We start from the raw sequence: 21693 nt of genomic DNA, 5'->3' as shown, positions 1-21693 counted from the left end.
ATCTCTCTCAAAGCCATTCTCTCATTCCTTCTCTCCTTTTTCTCTTTACTGATATTCACCAATTCGGCAACTGCCTACATGCCTTATTGAAAGGCATTTTTAATCTGCACCAACGTATTTCCCTTTTTCGTGATGGCTGAACCCTTCTCTTCTCAGCTTTCTCTCCTCAACTTTCACCGATTTGGCCACTGCACACACTCTGGTCATTGCCTTACCAACAACTCAGATATCTTCTTTTAGGGTTGTTTCTTATGGCGCGATTTTTGAATTTGAAAATCACTTTTTGAGGTTATATAAGTTCTCATAAACTGGACATTCTTCTGAATAAAAGGTTAGTCTTTTATCATTCCTTTTCATTTTTGTAGTTATTTTGATGTTTTCTGGAAAAAAAATGAAAAAGAAATTTACCCAAAGAGGAAAATTGACCAAAGTTTCACCAATTATCACATGACACCTGGACTAACCAGAGCTTGCCACGTACCAATTCTTAAAACTCACTTTTTTTTTTCTCTCTCTCTCTCTCTCATTCTGATTTCCCATTCTCTCTGAAACCCTAATCTCTCTCAAAGCCATTCTCTCATTCCTTCTCTCCTTTTTCTCTTTACTGATATTCACCAATTCGGCAACTGCCTACATGCCTTATTGAAAGGCATCTTTAATCTGCACCAACGTATTTGCCTTTTTCGTGATGGCTGAACCCTTCTCTTCTCAGCTTTCTCTCCTCAACTTTCACCGATTTGGCCACTGCACACACTTTGGTCATTGCCTTACCAATAACTCAAATATCTTCTTTTAGGGTTGTTTCTTATGGCGCGATTTTTGAATTTGAAAATCACTTTTTGAGGTTATATAAGTTCTCATAAACTGGACATTCTTCTGAATAAAAGGTTAGTCTTTTATCATTCATTTTCATTTTTGTAGTTATTTTGATGTTTTCTGGGAAAAAAAAATGAAAAAGAAATTTACCAAAAGAGGAAAATTGACCAAAGTTTCACCAATTATCACATGACATCTGGACAAACGAGAGCTTGCCACGTACCAATTCTTAAAACTCACTTTTTTTTTTCTCTCTCTCTCTCTCTCTCATTCTGATTTCCCATTCTCTCTAAAACCCTAATCTCTCTCAAAGCCATTCTCTCATTCCTTCTCTCCTTTTTCTCTTTACTGATATTCACCAATTCGGCAACTGCCTACATGCCTTATTGAAAGGCATTTTTAATCTGCACCAACGTATTTCCCTTTTTCGTGATGGCTGAACCCTTCTCTTCTCAGCTTTCTCTCCTCAACTTTCACCGATTTGGCCACTGCACACACTCTGGTCATTGCCTTACCAATAACTCAGATATCTTCCTTTAGGGTTGTTTCTTATGGCGCGATTTTTGAATTTGAAAATCACTTTTTGAGGTTATATAAGTTCTCATAAACTGGACATTCTTCTGAATAAAAGGTTAGTCTTTTATCATTCCTTTTCATTTTTGTAGTTATTTTGATGTTTTTGGTTTTCTGTTTGTTATATTCTTCTTTGTTCTTCGTGTTTCTCAGGAAAGGTCTCAACCTTTGGGTTCTCTTACCAAAGTTGCTTGCCTTTGATATTTATTCTCTTCATCTTTTTGCATTTCCTTTGCTCCACTGGTATTAATATTGTTACTTTTCTGTTTGTTTCGTTTTCCAGTATTCTATATCATTTTTGCATAAGATTTTGCATCAGAATCACAAAGCACCTATAGAAGGTAATGCAAGCAAAAATCGAGGGATTTTCCAGTATTCTCATCGTGTTCAGTTTTGTTTGCATTTATATGATTTTTGTCCAAAATGTTAGCTCCATTTTTCTCAGTTTTTCCATTTGTATTGTCAAATGTTCATCTCTTTTGAAAGTGTATTTTTGTTTCCATCTGTTTATTTATTTTATTTAATTTAATTGAATGGAGTAATTACGGTTTCAATTGACAATGTTTTGGGGTTTTTTTGCAACTGTTTTTGCTGAAGATTTTACATCAGAATCACAAAGCAACTAAAGAAGGTAATGGAAGCAAAAAATGAGGTGCTGTTGCAAAATCTGAGAATTTGGGAAGAAAAAACAGTTACATAAATAAGGTAATCAAATTTCAAATCTGAATTGAATTTTGATAAAGTTTAGAGCTTTATTTTTAGTATTTTAAGGTGATAGATGTTCTTCATCATGGAATATTGTTCTCTCTTCTTGGACTACTCTTTCTCTTCATCTACTTTTTGAAGTATAAAGTATAATAACTGAAAACTTATTTTTATTTGTCCTAACTTATTTTTATTTATCCTGTGCAGGCACAATTTGAAGTATTGTATCATCTGAATTTGTAGAATGGATTGTAATTTGTGTTGATAATAATATCATAATTGTTGTGAGTGCATAAAAGTTGTTGTATTAGTATCATGAAGAGTTGTAGGTAATTATTAACAAATGTTGTAATTTTAATCTCACCTCTTCTATATTGATATTATGAAAATCTATAAAAATTGAAAGATTTATCATAGATCTTTCTTAATGCAATTGTTTTTTATTCTCATTAAAATATACTAATATAAAATTGAGAACTAATATACGGATAAATACAAAATATTAAATTATTTTATTTCCTACTTAAATAAAAATTTAAAATAAATAAAAGTTATGAGTATTTAAAATCCTAAATAAATATATGTCCCAAAAAATTTAATGTTATTCTTAAAAAAGAATCCAAATTAACTAAATTTATATGTTTTTCAAAAGTTATAAATAAATTATTTATTTTTCAAATAAATTATTTATTTTTTCGGCGATGTGCTTCTTGCGGCGATGCCAGACCACCTGATCTTCCGTTATCTAACACGACGATGACACCAACCTGGCGTCAACCGATTATGTACACTGCAGAACGCTACTTCCACAAACGGCGACTATATTTCAATGTTTTCTTATCAAAGTTGTTAAGTGAAAATTTAAACCCTAAACCCTAAGTCAAGTGAAAATTAATTTAAAAACATTTTAAGGACTTACTGTTATAAATTAAAATTAATATAATATACATACTAATTTAAAAGTATATTTAGGACTTAACTGTTACAAATTAAAATTAAAATTAATATAGTGTATATTTTTAAGAATACTTTAACGTATAAATTATTACCTTAAGTAGGACATCATAATATATATATATATATATATATATATATATATAGAAACGTTATATTAAGTAGGATTTTAAGTAATACAGTATTTGTATTTATTAAATAATTTATAAATTTTATTGATTTCAAAATTAATGTAATGTATATTCTAATGTAATGTACATTAGAATACTTCCACAAACGGCGATTATGTACACTGCAGAACGCCCCTTCCACAAAAGGCAACTATGTACACTGCAGAACGCCACTTCTACAAACGACGACTATGTACACTGCAGAACGCCACTTCCACAAACGGCGCTATGTACACTGCAGAACGCCACTTCCACAAACGGCGACTATGTACACTGCAGAACACCACTTCCACAAACGGCGACTATGTACACTGCAGAACGTCATTTCCACAAACGGCAACTATGTACACTGCAGAACGCCACTTCCACAAACGGCGACTATATTTCAATGTTTTCTTATCAAAGTTGTTACTATGCATACAGAAATGCAAATGATTGGTGGCATTGTGCATGTAAGCAGAAGTTCCTCATAGTATTTTGGTTTGGTGATACAGAATATGTTTTATGTTGTACAATGGGTATGGATATACGAATAGAAGCAAAAGTCAATGTTGTAGAATTTATTTTGTATTTTCTTAATTATTTCTGTTGTATTTTGTTTATTATGTTCCATTTCTCCATAAACCCTAAACCCTAAACTAATATAATGTATATTTTTAAAATACATGAAGAGAAAATATAATTATAATAATATGAAATATGGAATTATAATTTAAAGTTTACAATAAACTTCTGCATGGACAAGTCAAGTGAAAATTAATTTAAAAGCATTTTAATGACTTACTGTTATAAATTAAAATTAATATAATATACATACTAATTTAAAAGTATTTTTTGGACTTAACTGTTACAAATTAAAATTAAAATTAATATAGTGTATATTTTTAAAAATATTTTAACGTATAAATTATTACCTTAAGTAGGACATCATAATATATATATATATATAGAAACGTTATATTAAGTAGGATTTTAAGTAATACAGTATTTGTATTTATTAAATAATTTATAAATTTTATTGATTTCAAAATTAATGTAATGTATATTCTAATGTAATGTACATTAGAATACTTCCACAGACGGCGACTATGTACACTGCAGAACGTCCCTTCCACAAATGGCGACTATGTACACTGCAGAACACCACTTCCACGAACGTAAACTCTAAATCCTAAATTATTTAATGTCATTCTTGAATAAAAATCTAAAATTAATAAAATTTCTAAGTTTTTCAAAATCATAAATATATACAAATCCTAAATATTTTTATTTCCTACTTAAATAAATCAACAAACGGCGACCATGTACACTGCAGAACGCCACTTCCACAAACGGCGACTATGTACACTGCAGAACGCCATTTGCACAAACGACGACTATGTACACTGCAGAACGCCACTTCCACGAACGTAAACCCTAAATACTAAATTATTTAATGTCATTCTTGAATAAAAATCTAAAATTAATAAAATTTCTAAGTTTTTCAAAATCATAAATATATACAAATCCTAAATATTTTTATTTCCTACTTAAATAAATCAACAAACGGCGACTATGTACACTGCAGAACGCCACTTCCACAAACGACGACTATGTACACTACAGAACGCCATTTCCACAAATGACGACTATGTACACTGCAGAACGCCACTTCCACGAACGTAAACCCTAAATACTAAATTATTTAATGTCATTCTTGAATAAAAATCTAAAATTAATAAAATTTCTAAGTTTTTCAAAATCATAAATATATACAAATCCTAAATATTTTTATTTCCTACTTAAATAAATCAACAAACGGCGACTATGTATACTCAAGAACGCCAAATCAACAAACGGCGACTATGTACACTGCAGAACGCCACTTCCACAAACGTAAACCCTAAATCCTAAATTATTTAATGTCATTCTTGAATAGAAATCTAAAATTAATAAAATTTCTAAGTTTTTCAAAATCATAAATAAATACAAATCCTAAATATTTTTATTTCCTACTTAAATAAAATATAAAAGAAATAAAATTTCTAAAATTTTCAAAATCTAAATTATTTAATTTTCTACTTAAATAAAAATCCAAAGCAAATTATATTCCAAATTTATTCAAAATCGTAAATAAATACATGCCTAAAGAAGAAAATTGACCAAAACTTCACCAATTACCACATGACACCTAGACCTACCAGAGCTTGCCACGTACCAATTCTTAAAACTCACTTTTTTTTCTCTCTCTCTCATCCGGATATTAGGGTCTTTGCCTATTTTATAATGCAGGATTGTATAAAGTTCATAAAGCTATTGCAACACTTCAAGATCTATGTGCAGGTTTCCTTTTGTATATAACACAACTGTGAAGTTCTGTGAGCTATAGAAAAAGTTGTGCATTGACAAGTCCCTTTTGTATGGCACAGATGTATGACACAGCTTTATTCTAATGTGTTGCATGAAGTCAACCAAGTGTCCGAATGGTGTTTAAATTAGGCTGTCAAATCAAAAGTGGGTTGTATTATGTATTATAGAAAAAGTTGTGCATTGGCAAGTCCCTTTTGTATGACACAGGTGTATGACACAACTTTATTCTAATGTGTTGCATGAAGTCAACCAAGTGCCCGAATGGTGTTTAAATTGGGCTATCAAATCAAAAGTGGGTTGTATTGAAGACAGAAGATAGATATGGTTTAATATGGCTTAGACTTGAGGTGAACAGTGCACATTGAACAATGTTTGCTGCAATAGTGTATAAAGTTGAAGAACCTACCCCAGAAGTCTAACAACTATTTCCAGATTTCCTTTTGTATATAGTTTAGCTTTTGTAGGCAACATGATGTATTTCTGAATTGAAGCAATTGCCAAATCTGCAATACAATATAGTTTTGTGGACTATAAGAGCAGCTATTCAATGGCCTTCCCCCAACGGTGTTAAAATTGGGCTGACACATGCAAAGTCCAATCCTAAAAGGCATCATAAGAAGTGCATTCTGAACCTGCATTCTAAACCTCTACTGTACAGCTACGAAGTAAATTAATAAATATAAAAAAAATAAATCAATTAATGAAAATGGTGCATCATTTTTTTGGAATGTCACTATTTAAATGAACTTTTGTCATTGTGTTGTGTCACTGAAACTGTTTGGTCCATTTGCTGGAATACACAAAAATTGTTTGGTCCATTTGTTGGAATACACTAATGACGTTAACTCATTTCTTAAATGACGTTAATTCAACAAAGGAGACATGGAATGTGGTTGTCAGAGTGTTACGACTATGGTGTGTGCAAGATTTCACCAAACAGAAAATTCCATTTTCACTGGAGATGGTTCTACAGGATGAAGAAGTAAGTTTTTCAAAAAAACTCTCGGTTCTAACAAACATATATTTTTCATTTGTTGTGTTTAAAGATTGTTTTGTTTTTTAACTTTGTAGGGAGTCCGTATACATGCATCTGTGAGGAGGACTCTTATATACAAATTTCATAATCAAATATGTGAAGATCGTGTATATTCCATACAATCTTTTACTGTTGCCTCCAACTTAGGGTCTTACAGAACAACAAAACATGAGTATAAGATCAACTTTCAGTATGACGAAGGTATCTTTAATGGCTAATGAAGTGGTACCACAAAGTACACCACAATACACACCTCTCTCTCTGATTTTTGCTCCTGGCTTTGACACAAACTATTTAGTGGGTTAGTGAAATTATATGTTGTTTTTAGGGTTTAGTGTTTCAATACAACATTACCGTTTTTAACTTCAGTAATTTTTTTTATGTAGATATAATTGGAGTTCTGACTGGAGTGGGAACAGAACGCGAATTGCGAAAGGAAGGAAGAACTAGCAAACTGAATGTCATCTCCATAGATTGTGATGGGTATGTTGTAACTTCAGTCCACCATTGTTTCCTTTTTTTAAACTAACGTTTTAACAAAGATGTTTTTTTAGAGTAGTTTTCGGATTCAATGCACGCTCTTCGGCAATTATGTAGATCAGTTAAATGCCTTCCTCGCTGCTGGGGAAGTAGAGAATGTAGTTATAGCTATCCAATTTGCCAAAGTAAAGTTGTTCAGAGGTATCATTTTGGATCAATCAAAGTATCTTATTTCTATTTTCAATAATTAGGTTCCAAGTATATTTTTCTTACATGTTAATTTATATTATTATATAGACAATATCTATATTCAGAACTGCATTGATTGCACAAAAGTGGAATATAATGTACTGACTGAAGAAGCCTTACTGTTGAAAAAGAGGTACTTTACAAATATCATTATTTGTTGTGTTCAAAAGATGGTTTGCATGTATTCTAATGTAGTTTTAATGTAAAAGATGTTAGAAAGTATGGATTCTCCATCCCAGGGGCTAAGCCAGCTATGTGAATCTTCAAAGCAAACTCCTGAAGATGAATTCCTTCAAACCTCCACCATGACCACCATAGCAGGGCTGAAGGATTGTAGAGAAGACAAAAAATGTAACAAACAAGACAAAAGATGGGAATGTAACAAACAAGACAAAAAATGTTGTTTATACTGAAGTTTTTGACAATATTTGAAAAGCAATGTTGTTATATGTTACACCTTGAATTGTAATTTGAAGTTAAATCATATTGTCACATTCAATTTATATTACAAAATGACAACATGGATATGTCCCACAATTTCATACTATTATATATGACATGTCATGTCTTGCATTGTATAGTTGTGTATTGCTATTGCTATTTTGTACATTTGCATATTTTGATATTCGATGGTTGAAGATTGTGAGAGGATGCAGAAACTTCTGTCATAGGAAAGTTGTAGATTGTGAGAAATGTAACAAGGACATTGGTAATAACAATTCATTTGTAAGTTATGTTTTCCTCTACCATGTCTGTAATATGAAATATTTCTTCACTACTAATTTGTTTAAATGCTCATTTTTTGGACAAGGAATTGTATGATCAAGATGGAAAAAAATTATATAGAGGTTCTGCCACAGGAAAGTTGTAGAGGTGAACTAGAATGTTGGAAGACTAAGGTTTTGGACCGAAGAGTGTTGAAATTTAATAATTTGACACAGTGCCTCATGTATTTGATGTATAATGTGAATGCATTAGATTTTAACATGTATAATGCATTAGACATTTCATTATTAATGTGAAGGAATCAATACAGTGCCTTACACCAGTCCACATTTTGATACTGTTTTTTTCATTTTATACTTTTCTTTTACTGTTTTCTTTATGGTATTTTTACTTCTAATAATTTGTAATATGCACCCTCATGAATAAATAACTTTTTTAATGGTTAAATATCCATTCACCTTTATGCAGTATCTAAATAAAATAAACAAAATCTAATTAAAGAGTATGGTGCATATGTGAACATATATGTGCACATTATTATTATAACATTTTTCTTCCAATGATATAGTAATAATATAGTAATATAGTAATAATAGTAAAAAAGTATAAAAAATTATTAATATAGTAATAATACTTTATAAATAATTATACATGTATTTGTTAATATATATATATATATATATATATATATGTGTGTTTTTTTTTATATATTTATATTTATGTATATATAAATATTTATTCAATAATTCAATAAAAAAAACCCAAAAAATACCATAAAAAAGTAAAAAATATAGTAAAAAATATTATTAATATAATAATAATAATAATACTTCATCAATAATTGTACCTAATAATTATATCTGTATTTCTTTCCCGTGCGATGCACGGGTTAGTAACACTAGTATATCTACATAAGTGTAGTGTTGTCAAATAATACAGATACATAAACATTGTCAAATACTATAAAATACAAATACATTGTCAAATATTATAGAATACAGATACACATAAGTTTATGAAAAAAATTAAAAAATATGAATACATATAAATCTACATTTCATTTAGATAAATATCAATATACATATAATAATAATAACATAAAAAAATGTATTTGTAAATGATAAAAAAATTAAAAATTAAAAATATATACAAAATAATCATTACCAAATGCGAATAAATAAAAAAGCCAAAATATACTAAAATTAATCCAAACAATCCATGAACATAAATAATACAAATAAATAAATAATTCAAGTATAACAAACTGAAAAAAAAATCGAGGAAAGTAAGTAACAATAAACAATTATGTAAAAAAAGAATCATTGTAAAATTCGGATAACTCAAATATTTGTTATGATAACCTCTGCTTCAAAAACAATCTTATTATCTTCTTTGAAATTATTTAACATAAAATTATTTAATCCCACCCCAAGTTTTGTTGATTTATTTGGCACATTTTCTTTTACTTTTCTGTATAAAATATATATATATATATATATATATAATTATGTATGTATAAAGAGTTATGTAAAAACTATTCATCTTAAAATTCGGATAACCCGAATTTCATTTTTTGTTATGTTAACCTCTGCTTAAAAAACAATCTTACTTCACATTTTATTTAGGATTTTGAATAATTTAGAAATTTTATTTATTTCACATCTTTATTTAAAAAGAATATTCAATAATTTAGAATTTGTATATTTAGAAGGTTGAATAATTTAAAAATTGTATTTATTAAATTTTTTTATTTAAGTAAGACAATAAATAATTTAGATTTGTATTTATTTATGATTTTGAATAATTTATGAACTTTATTTATTTAAAATTTTTATTTATGTATGATATTAAATAATTTAGGTATGTATTTATTTACGATTTTGAAATTTTTTGGAATATAATTTCTTTTGGTATTTTATTTAAGTAAAAAGTTAAATAATTTAGATTTTGAAAATTTTAAAATTTTTATTTCTTTTATATTTTTATTTAAGTAGGAAATAAAAAATTTATGATTTGTATTTATTTATGATTTTGAAAAATTTAGAAATTTTATTAATTTTAGATTTTTATTCAAGAATAGCATTAAATAATTTAGGATACGATTTAAAAATGATATTATAAATTTCAATGATTTTTATTTATTTAGGATTTTGAAAATCTTAGAAATTTTATTTAATAATTTTAGATTCTGTCTAAGAAAGACAAAGTTTTTAAGAATTCAATTGACTTTAATAAAAATATACAAATACTTTTTTTAAATTAATAATTTATTGTATAACTCTGTCAAGTTTCTATTTAATTACCAATATTATTTCATTTTATTCATTAATTTGTCATTATTATAATTTATATTTTGTTCATACAATCATATGGAATGAAAATCAAAGCCAATAAATTTGTTATTATTTTTTTTGTGATTTAATTTATGGTTTAAAAAAAATATTATGAATTAGTTACCAAAATTTTGGATGAAGAAAATGAAGAAGGTGAACATTGTAAAATATAAAATACACTGCAGATAAGTTAAAATAACAAAGAAAAAATACATATTACATAGAAATTACATTAAATTTAAATTGTACACTATTAAATAATAAATTCATAAAAGAAATGTAATTAATCATATTTCTATAAGCAACACTTTAATAAAATCCTATTTGTATACAAAATGTCTTTTTACACAATCAAAGAAATTGATTTTACATTGATATAGACTTCTTTCATCAGAGTATAAAAAATATTTCTTTAAACAATTACAAAATTGTTTGATCCTTGTATCACTCCTCATCTGAATGTTCTTTGATCCTACACATTGATCTTCAAATTACACATTGATCTTCAAATGCATGCTACACATTAAGCAACAATGTGTTCTTCAAACTGATATTCAGACTATTCTTCTTCAAATGCAGTCTAATAAAAGTCAAAAACAATAACAATGGACAATTCAAATTCAAAAAGAAATTACCTTTGATCAGAAACAGAGAACCAAAGACAAATAAAATTGAGAAAAAGCATGAAAGGATGGCATAGAAGATCAAAGTTTGCAAACAGAGAAAACAAAAACAAAAAGAAATTTAAGAAAGCTTTTGCATGTGAGAAAGAAAGCTTTTTTTATCAGAAAAAGAAAACCAAGGACCAAAAAATATTGAAAAAAACATGAGAAAACATATTGACAAACAAAAAATGAAAGGATGGTAGAGAAGATCAAAGTTTGCAACTTTGATAAAAAAAAACAGAGAACAAAAACAAATAAAAATCTGAAGAAAGCTTTTGCATGTCAGAAAATAAAGTAATAGAATATAAAGTAATAGAATACAACCTGAACAGTTGAGTTGGATGAGATGAACAAAAAGTAAAAAATGAGAAATAAGATGAACACATGCTTACAAACCTGGAACACGAACTCAACAAAAAGGAGATAAAATACACTAAAAAAGTTGAACAGATGAACAAATCAAAAAGAACAAAATATCAAAAAGGCAAAAATAAAAAGAAATGAAATTAACACATGCTTACAACCCTAGAACACGAACTCAACCCTAGAAACGGTATAAAGATTACCATATTACCTCGTTCGATGGCAAATGTAAAGAACAAAACCGAACAAAAATTAAATAATGGTTGTATACAACACTGTATATATAGTGAAAAATAATGGTGTTTTGGGGGGAAAAAGCTTTCAAATACGGCATCTTTGAAGTTGCTGAATTGGTGAAAAGGAGTAAAGGATAGTAATTAGGTTTCAGAGATACAGAGAATGGGGAAAGTGACACTAGAAAGCGGAAATTCAAATTCAAATTCAAAAACCTGAAGGGTGCTCTGTCATTGTTCTGCACAGCTGTTGGAATCGACATTTGCACAACCATACACGCTTTTGGAAAAGCCATTGCTAGGCACACAGAAAACACATTCAGAAACCCTAATTTTTCCTCCATCTATAAATATTGGGCCTGTTCACTCATTTTGGGCCAGCAGAACCATGGATTCGTTTTCTTCTCAACTAAAGCCTCACAATCTGCAAACCTGTAAAACATTCTTCTTCTGGTAAATTTCATTTTTTCTTTTTTTTTTCAAAAACTCATAAGAGTGACACGTGTAGAAAGTTGTCTGATTGTGCTCCCTCAAATGTTATAAGTATAGATTGATAGTTAGTTTAGAAACTTGTTTCTTTTTTCAAAGTACTTTAAAAAATGATCTAAACATAGTTTTATAAGACTTGAAATTGAGTCTTCTAAGATTTTGATAAGCCTGGAAGTCTAGGGTGAGAGATCTTGGTGTTGATGCTTCCTCCCTTATCCTCAGTTTCAGAACAAGGAATGATGAATATAGAAGTGTTGAAGGGTCAACTTGAAGTCCGTGAAAAATGATTGGTGTCAGCGGTCAAAGTAGTACTTGTACTGAACAAGCTACATAGGAGAAGTATCTTCATGGTTGAGCCAAAATAAACTCCTTATTATGCCTTCTTTTAATAACTCAAACAGAGATTGATTTGAAATGACACAGTATATACAAAAATCCGTGTAATGCGGCTTCAGTATGATATGATTAAAATAAGTATAAGTACAACACTTAACCGTGTCCTATTTCCTATATATTAAAATAAAAACTCTATTCTTCATAGTTTTCGGTCTTAATTTACTCTTTCCATTAACCATCCAACAAAGTTTATTCGCCCATTTAATAAATAAAGTTACTTTGTTGATTGCAGGATATAATTATTAACCCTATGTTTGGGCTAAGAATGAAGGAAGCAAGAAAGGGTAAACATTTAAATTTGCATTTGATGGTAACTTTTAAGGCAACCTGTGTGTAGCCAGGTGAAAGCACAAAGAGTCGAAGTAGATCTTGTAATGAGATGTGTTGAAATTCTTTAACGGCTTCGTATTTTAGTTAGTTCAAGAATAAAATCTATTAAAATCTTAACCAGCCAATAATTTCAAACAATCAAATAATCATGTTCCAACGGCCTCAGCACTGAAAATTATGAGTACCGATGAAAAGATATCAAACCTTTAGGCTACAGCAGGAGCTGCCCAATTCACAGAACAAGGTACATTGTGCAGAACTAGAGCAAATGCAATTCTCTTATAAAAGACCTACTGAACTCCCATCCATTGAGTACCTTAAGACTCTGAGAAGCCAAAGTTTGTATCTATAGCCACCACTGCTTCTTTAGGATTGAATGGAAGCACTTTATACTTCTGGGCACTGCGCTTCTGGTCTTCAAAAAATAATGGGCATCCACAAATTTTCCTGGCTAACTGCATAATCAAAATTAACTTTGATCAGACAGGGGAACCAACCTGCCAGAGATAATTTCGGATAAAGAGGAGGCATATCATGTCAAACACACTTAATAGAAAGAACTTCACCACTCCAGTCTATTGATGAGAATTTGTACACTAATATATGCAAAAGTCAAGTTTTCTTTATTGGTCCAGACCAATGAAAATATTCTCAAACTACCAGATTGGTGATTTTTTCCTTCTCGTTAGGACAGACACCAAAACAGTATCGTGTATATTCATAACTGAAGTTATCCTGCCAGCTTCAAAGCTCGAGAACTTCCAGTTTAATTTCTCAAAAGTAACTCTACTAATTACACCAATAATTTATTCAGCAAACTGGAGTCTAAAATGCGTAGAAATACAAGTTGCTTTCACAATTACAATGAGCTACTAAGAGAAAGTTATTGCATAAATCTTCATTGCATTTTAATTTGATACCATACTCATTCATGGAAAATCATAATTGGAAATATCAGAAGCTTTGATCTCCAATCTCATTACCTAGAAGAATCCAACCAGGATAAGCTCCTGCACTTGATCTGTTGATAGTCATGATAACTAAAAGCTTAAACTATTATTATGATCTTGGTCTAGCCGAAAAAACGCAATTTAAACATAAGAAGCAATCAATTATCTAACAAAGACGCATCAAGAAAATGAACAAGCCTTTTGCAAACTCATCAATTCTATGACTTAAAGACTAAATAGAAAGAAATTGTGGGTGGACGTCCCTGCTACTGCTGTTGTCAAAATAATAAGATACTGAAGCAAACAGAAATTAGAATCTCTATACTGCAACACGTTGTTATATACAATGTTTTTAGTTACTTCAAATAAATCAGTTTAATTTGACGATAATAATGCAAAATGTATAACTTTTGTACTTTGACACCAGGAACAAATACCGAATCTAACTTCTTATTTGTCAGCTTAAGGAAACTTCATGGATATAAAACTGTTTGTTTGATAGGTCTCTTTTAAGAGACTAGGAGCAAAAAAGACCCTTGATTTACAAGTTAGAACAGGGATTGTACCTAATTTGTCGGCATTGATTTTAGACAGATCCCACGGGGATCATCTTTAGAGCTGCTGCAATTGGCATGCCAAAGGCTCCAAATAGAACGCTACCGAACCACTGCTTCAAACTAAGTGGAGATGTGTTTGCATAGGTGCCCAAAAATTCAACAATAATAATTTGGAAGACCACAGTGCAAGTGAGCACAGCTACGAACACATAATTCTTCAATATACCTTCAAACACATTTATCCTCTCCATATCTCTGGAGCTAATCTCATTGAAAGCCTACCAATATATAATCATAAAAAGCATAATCAGAAGGTATTACAGTCAGAACATTTTATTAAGGAAATTTCACTCCTCGTACACTCAATTCAACATTTAGAAAAATATTTGACCATAGCATTTTTAATATTTCAAAGAAAGAAGTCGGGGCATTGGTTTTGCAAAAATATTGAGAATATTTTATAATTGACAAGAGGAAACAAATATTCCTATTAGGTATTAACAAGAAAAAGAAATAATAGCAAAAGAAGTCAGTAACTAAAAAAGAAGTCTCCAAAGCCAGGCAGAATTTTCAATTAATATAACTTCTGCCCATTCAATTTCAGGACCATATCAGAGCAAAGAAAGACAGAAGCTTAGATAGTCCAATGCGGCGGTGGTTTTAGATTTACCTGACAGAATACGAATGAGTTGAAAATAAGTGTATTCAATATCATATCAGAATCTGGGCCATGAATATGAAATGCTGCTTTTCCTCTGGTCTGTAGGAACCATATCACGACAAATTGATATATAGACTGCCCCAAGATATTCCTCCACATCACATTAGTGATGAAGTTTCCTTTCCTACCAACAGGTGGTCTTTTCATCAACTCATCATTAGGTGGTTCAGTGGCAAGTGCAAGTGCTCCAAGAGTGTCCATAATCATGTTGACCCAAAGAAGTTGAACAGCAGTGAGAGGAGCATTTCCTAGTAATTCATATATGAAAGGGGGAAATGAGACAAAAAAGTAATAAATTACTTAAAAAAATAAAAGGAAAATTTTGATCAGGAAGATAAAAGCGGGCAGCATCATGATTACCAGTCAAACAGGCAGAAGAGAAATTAACGATCAAAGCAACTACATTAACAGTTAGCTGAAACTGCACAAATTTCTGAATGTTTATGTAGACCGAGCGGCCCCATTTGGCTACGGTCACAATAGTGGAAAAGTTATCATCTAGAATTATTACGTCAGCACTTTCTTTTGCTACCTGAAATTGATCAAATAAAAAAGTTTACAAAATATATCATCAAGTACAATTCAGCATAATGATTCCAAAGATCAAGACCCTCCACTAGCAACCAATGAATCGTTCAGGAATTCAGATAAGTAATAAAAATACGTGGCAAAGTATTTGGTTCAGCTTCTTTTAAGGAAATAACAGCTTCTTTATCAACTCCCTGAACTAGATTTTAAAAAAAAAATCGGAAAATTAGGCTAAAACGAACATGGAAGTCATAGGCACTTTAAATATAGTAATACATATTAGAGAACTCAAACAACATTTCTGCCAAAACATTCAAGTTGCATTTGGAAATAAAGACGATGAAACATACCCGCTAAATCCAATTACCTAATTCCCCATGAAAAGAAGAAGCAAAAATAACATCTCGCTCATACAAAACCATTCATGCTTACAAATTAAATAAAGAATTTAACTAAGACAAGATCCACAAGAGTTGTTTTGGCATACCTCAGTTCCCGCAATGCCCATTGCAAGTCCAATATCTGCTTCATGAAGTGCTGGAGCATCATTTGTTCCATCACCAGTAACTGAAACAACCTCTTGAAATGTAGTCCTCAAGTGTTTCACCAGTGTATGCTTATCCATTGGAGAAGATCGGGCCATTACCTGCAGATATAGACATCACATAATTGTAGAAGAATTTCTTCTTGGAGAAGTGTAATGTAGGACCCCAAACTGTTACATTCAATGTTCAACATTCACCCAGTGTATTCTAATGGTCCATCACTGGCATCCCTTTGTTACAAAAAAAAAAGTTTTTGGCATACTATTTTCATTAACGGTTTAGTAGTAGAAATATCGAAATGATCTTGGCCAGATGGACTGATTGGAAAAACCGCAACATAAGTCATGCCAGGTAAAAAATAGCGGACCTTTTATTCTTGCACCCAATCAAATTTAAACTTGCACCTATCACTGATAAGAAATGACAAAAATGTCCTCTTTAGTTTTTAAACAGGGGTGCAGAGTGCTGTTATAATGTATTCCGGATTTAGTATTCCAGAATAAATTTCACATTTTGGATTTCCAAAACACCTTTCTGGAACAATTTTTTAGAATAGTCTATCCAAAATATGTTTTAGGATTTTGTTTTCTAGAATCCTTTTTCTGAATGGTATTATTTGTATTCCTAATTTACCTTTCTAAAATGAAATTTTGATTTTTCAGTTCTATTCCAAAATTTCATTTCCGGAAGTCAAAACAACCTATTTCAGGTTTTGGTTTTTGGAATGTATTTCTGAATTTCAGATTTCCATTTCCAGAATACACGGAAACGTGGAAGGGCAATTCTGAAATTTCAGAAATTGATAGGGGGCAGGAAGCAAAAGCCAAAATATCGTGACCTAAACCGAATCATACCATTTTTAGCCCAACCTGTTTATCACATAGCCTACTGACATCTAGGCTTATGAGCTATCCGGTTTATAAAATAATAACGATATTGAAAAAATAAAAGCAATATGCAACTAAAATTAAAATTAATTTTATTAATATGAATTTTTAAAAATACACTTTTTTAATTTTAATTTTAATTTTTAAAGTGGACCAAAATTATCTGATGGACCAAGCCGCACGTTGTGTCACCTCTACTTAGTAACCTAGTATCAAGTGTTTTTTGTATTGGCTGGCTACCACTAAAATGCACTTTGATTAACGTAATTTTGTAAAATAGGATAATAGATAAAATTGGATTTCACCATAAAAGGCAAAGAAACATGATACTTAATCTTATGATTTTGTTTTAAAATGCATGAAATCTTATAAGTTTTGTAAATCCATAAAATCGTTTCAAATCTTAAGATTTTATATTTTAATATTTCATAAATCTTTGAGATCCAAATTATAAAATCATACTCAAATAAAAGTCTTTTAAAAAACAATTATATTCTAACAAAATCTTTTAAATTCTATAAGACATTTTTATGTAAAACCATAATAGAAATCTTTTAAACAATTATATACTGCAATTTACAGCATATATATAATGCAGAACCATAATAGAAATCTCAAACTTCAAATGGGAATTTTGTTATGAATTATTCTTTTATGTTATTGGCATGGTCATAGCAACCTCTATGTAGACTTTTTCAAGTCCAGGACAAGAAGCGAGAACCAACAAAAATCGATTAAATGACATGTACGCACCTGAATCTTCGGAATGATGTCAAGCAATTCCTCCTCAGTCTTCTCACGAAACTCAGGGCCTTCAATTGCAATACCATCCGTTAAAATTCCACATTCTCTAGCAATAGCCTTTGCTGTATTTATGTTATCTCCAGTAACCATTCTAACAACAATACCAGCTGACCTACAAATGGCAACGGACTCTCGAACACCAGGGCGAACTGGATCTTTAATACCCACAATTCCTATACAGGTATAACCCCTAGTAGGAATAGGAGTTCCAACAGAAAATTCATCATCAATATCCACGTAAGCAAGGCAAAGTGTTCGGAGAGCTTCACCAGCAAATGTTTCAATCATATTATTCATGTGATTGATGGAGTCTTCATTGAGTGGAACAACCTCGCCACTTGAGTCCACAACTTTGTCACATGCAGCTAGAACTATTTCAGAGGCACCTTTACAATGAGCTCTGAAACCACCATCAGGAAGCTGTAAAACCACCCCCATGCGCTTCTTTATAGAATTAAACGGCTCAACTTTCACAAGTTTTGACCTTTGTCGTTCCTTTAGGAAATCACCACCAAGTGACAATCCAAATTCTAAAAGTGCAGTCTCAGTTGGTGATCCCAGAATTTCAATCTTCTGATCTTTGTTTTTGACAACCTCTCCTCCCGTGTTGTTAAATATTGATTCAAGTAGAATTGCTAGAGAAGAATCATGAATATCTGATGAGAAATCAGAAGAGACCTTAGAACTGTTTACTTCTTTAATCTTCCCACATATGTAAGCTTTTACAACTGTCATATGGTTAGTAGTTAGTGTGCCAGTCTTGTCACTGCAGATGGTAGTGGCAGATCCCATTGTCTCACAAGCAGCCAAGTGACGAACAAGTGCCTTATCGTTCATCATCTTTTTCATTGCAAAAGCAAGGCTTAATGTTACAGCTAAAGGTAAGCCTTCAGGAACAGCAACAACAACAATAGTAACAGCAATAGCAAAGAATTCCACAATTTCCATTGCATCATCACCAGACCATGTCCACTGGGATCCTTCTCGCAGCTTGCGGTTAAATAGCCCTTGGACCAACACAGAAAAGGTCACAACTGCAAAAAAGAGGCCTATTTTCCCAATTATGGTAGCAACACCATTGAGTTTTACCTGCAAAGGTGTTTCATCATCTCCCCCTTCACTTAGAGTAGCCATTAGTTTACCCCACTGGGTCCTCATTCCAACAGTAGTCACAAGCATCTTGCATGATCCATCTTGGACTTTGGTTCCAGACAGCAGAAAGGGATTAAGTTCACCAACATTCACTGGTTCACTTTCCCCTGTCAAGCTTGATTCATTTATTAACACAGAGAAACCAGACACAAAAAGCCCATCAGCAGGGACCTGATCTCCAATATTTAGATGGACAATGTCACCAGGAAGCAGATCATATATTGAAAGCTTCTGCCTAAAACCATTTCTCGTGACCTGAACTGTAATTTTCTTCTTCTCTTTATCTAGATCCTTAAACTGCAGTGATTGTCTGTAATCACTTGTGGCAGTGACAAACACTACAAGCAATATACTAGCAACAATACCAATTCCATCCTGTGCTCCCTTGGGCCACCCTTCCATTACTATGCCAACCACCAAAGAGACCAAGGCACAGATAGCAAGTATCATCAGGGTTGTATCTTGAAGGGCTTCCCATACAAAAACCCAAAATCCGCGGGCTGGACTTTCAGCGAATTTATTAACTCCATAAATTTCTTTTCTCTGATTGAGCAAGTGCTCAGATGTTGATATCCCATCATCAACTGAGGTATTGACTTTGTTTGTGATACCCTCAACCCCACCATGAATTTTTAACTTCTTCACATCACGTCCCTCAACAATTGATCCCAACTCATCAGCACAAATTTCAAACCCCGCAGTTTTAACTTCGTCCGGTACAGTGTACTCAGTTGACAAATTTAGACCTGGGGAAGTAAAGACTTGCTTATTGTCTTAAAGTTAAACTTTCACAAAAAATCTGAAGTGCGTACCAGTTGAATTCCTTACCATGAATAAACTGAAGAGCAGCTTGCGAAACCAACACTGCAACTCTGAATTTCTCCTGTAGCGTATAGCGGAAGAAGGGAAATTAAGAGATGATGGAATTAAGCTATTACAGTAATATTGGGTTGGGATGCACCAAAGCAGTGAGGGGACACATATTCCAATCCTTCCAAGACTTGTTTTCTTATTCAAATTCAGAAAATTCATATATTGGAATTCAGAGTTTTACATGCCCAAACCTACGTATGAATGCTGAAGTATGTAGAGAATAACTGGCAATGCAAGTTTGAGAAAATGGGCAATTTATCACCTATAATATAAATTCCCCCTAAGCATCAAGGATAGGTAATTCTTGAACTGAAGATTGTACTTTATAGTTATTCACTGTCATTTGATTATTATTTATTACCCTAAAATTAAAAGTAATGACATAGCCCCAAAACCAAAACGATATACAACATAGGCTAGTCTTAAAACGGTAGACAGAAAGAAAAGGAAAGGAGTGAAATTTTGAAATAAAATGGACCAATGTAAATACAATGTTTAGACCTACAACAAATATTCATTCCATTTCCCGGTTTTGCAAACAAAAGGATGCGGGGAAAATAAGTTGGAAGTTTTCAAGTAATTCACATTCTAGTTAAAAGGATGGGTATCTCAGTCCAACCAAGCAGAACAGCGAAACATAAGAAATGTCATAAGTGCGTGGCAAAGATGATAATATCCACGACCATTCCATCAGAACTACCACAAACATCAACTCCTAATTTCTGGAACAAAGTAAACAGTGCTCTATCTGCTGGTGCTGAAGTTAAATTATTTTAAGGAAAATCATTAATCTCCGATCATTCCACTTACCAAAAAATGCCTGGCTCAACTCAAACCATATCAGATTCCATCTTTACAGACTAACAGTAAACAATTACCATTTAAGAATTAGAAAGAAATAAACATATTCAGATTCCTGGACACAAAACGCCAAAAGAAGAAGCGAAAGTGTATTTTGTTCTGACTTGTCTTGATCTGGCAGGAAAAAACGTAAAGGAAAGTGAAGGTAATAAAAAAAACAAAGAAGAAACCTGATTAGAGCGTCTGATAGCTTCAGCCTCAAATCGCTTGGAGAGGTTAGCAGTGAAACGAAACCTCCTCTTGTGGTTCTTAACAAGCCAACAAGCCTTCCTCCATCTCTGAAGCGCTTCCTCCGACGAGTTTTTGGCCTTCACATCCCCAAAATTCTCATTCAGGTAACTCTCCATCTATCTATTCTCTTCCTTCCCACAAAACCTTGCTCTTAGCTCACTCAACAATAACAAAAGGCTTTTGTAAAGAATAACCGTTGGTGTAAAAGCAGACAAAAATCTGCGGAGAGAATAAGGTACTTTTGTTCAAACACACAGCACAAAGAAGCTTCTAAGTGAGGAAATTTTGTATTCTATTCTATGGATTTGAAAAAGAAGAAGAAGAAGAAGAATCGGAGACAAGGCCAAACAGAACAAAGCAATCGTCAACTTCACTACCAACCCACGCTTTACTCTCCCACAACACAAATAGTGTGACCCATGTAAAATTAAATCAAATTAAAAATAAGTTTATTATAATATATTATATGCAGATCTGCATCCACCCGTATTAAAATACTTAAATATGTTTAGTTTCTTCATTATTTTTTACAAAATAATTAGCAATTAAATTATTATTAAAAATATTTTCTGACGTTTTACTGTTTACACCATGAATGGTTTCTTTTTCAGTAAAAAATGTTTTGCTTTGAAGTTTCAAATACTTTTCTTTAGGACCGTTGCAAATACTTAAAAATTAAAATTGATGTTAACATTTTCTAATAATTATGGTAAAAAT

At 31.4% G+C, this 21693-nt stretch overlaps 2 protein-coding genes and 1 long non-coding RNA gene across 5 annotated transcripts; 1 reads left to right on the top strand and 2 right to left on the bottom strand.

Annotated features, from left to right (window-relative positions):
• The first annotated feature begins 6402 nt into the window (after positions 1-6402).
• Positions 6403-8203, top strand: LOC137822230 (uncharacterized). The gene is made up of 7 exons (XM_068627126.1): positions 6403-6549; positions 6639-6804; positions 6990-7093; positions 7158-7284; positions 7381-7465; positions 7914-8058; positions 8144-8203. Exons 1-7 carry the CDS (start codon positions 6403-6405, stop codon positions 8201-8203), a joined length of 834 nt encoding a protein of 277 aa, XP_068483227.1.
• Positions 8204-10628: 2425 nt separating this feature from the next.
• Positions 10629-11932, bottom strand: LOC137820059 (uncharacterized). Its single transcript, XR_011082534.2, has 2 exons — positions 11869-11932; positions 10629-10971 (listed from the first exon to the last, which is right to left on the bottom strand). It is a non-coding gene; the product is annotated as an uncharacterized LOC137820059 (long non-coding RNA).
• Positions 11933-12945: 1013 nt separating this feature from the next.
• On the bottom strand, positions 12946-21415 carry LOC137820057 (autoinhibited Ca2+-ATPase 1). Of its 3 annotated transcripts, none has more exons than XR_011082533.2 (9): positions 20916-21395; positions 19840-19894; positions 17809-19757; positions 16111-16269; positions 15456-15627; positions 15045-15343; positions 14384-14652; positions 13851-13907; positions 12946-13322 (listed from the first exon to the last, which is right to left on the bottom strand). XR_011082533.2 is itself a non-coding variant. In XM_068623837.2 (8 exons), exons 1-7 carry the CDS (start codon positions 21090-21092, stop codon positions 14404-14406), a joined length of 3060 nt encoding a protein of 1019 aa, XP_068479938.1. In that variant the 5' UTR covers positions 21093-21415; the 3' UTR covers positions 12946-13322; positions 14384-14403. The 3 variants fall into 3 exon arrangements, 1 of the variants encoding a protein (XP_068479938.1); XR_011082532.2 differs by having other exon boundaries at positions 13851-13888; XM_068623837.2 differs by lacking the exon at positions 13851-13907 and having other exon boundaries at positions 20916-21415.
• Between the last annotated feature and the right edge of the window lie 278 nt (positions 21416-21693).

The sequence above is a fragment of the Phaseolus vulgaris genome, chromosome 9, assembly GCF_051622355.1.
Source record: "Phaseolus vulgaris cultivar YP4 chromosome 9, ASM5162235v1, whole genome shotgun sequence".
Lineage (NCBI taxonomy): Eukaryota > Viridiplantae > Streptophyta > Magnoliopsida > Fabales > Fabaceae > Phaseolus > Phaseolus vulgaris.
Note: the sequence above shows the minus strand (reverse complement) of the source record. Positions and strands in the feature narration are given on the sequence as shown.

Excerpts from the sequence above, each read along its gene's own strand:
- LOC137822230 (XM_068627126.1), top strand. The coding sequence starts at position 6,403 with ATGACGTTAACTCATTTCTTAAATGACGTTAATTCAACAAAGGAGACA. Across the intron at positions 6,805-6,989 it reads CAACTTTCAGTATGACGAAG|ATATAATTGGAGTTCTGACT; the intron begins GTATCTTTAATG and ends TTTTTTATGTAG. Across the intron at positions 7,094-7,157 it reads TAGATTGTGATGGGTATGTT|AGTAGTTTTCGGATTCAATG; the intron begins GTAACTTCAGTC and ends ATGTTTTTTTAG.
- LOC137820057 (XM_068623837.2), bottom strand. The coding sequence starts at position 21,092 with ATGGAGAGTTACCTGAATGAGAATTTTGGGGATGTGAAGGCCAAAAAC. Across the intron at positions 16,270-17,808 it reads ACATCATTCCGAAGATTCAG|GTAATGGCCCGATCTTCTCC; the intron begins GTGCGTACATGT and ends CTATATCTGCAG. Across the intron at positions 15,628-16,110 it reads TGGGCATTGCGGGAACTGAG|GTAGCAAAAGAAAGTGCTGA; the intron begins GTATGCCAAAAC and ends GATCAATTTCAG.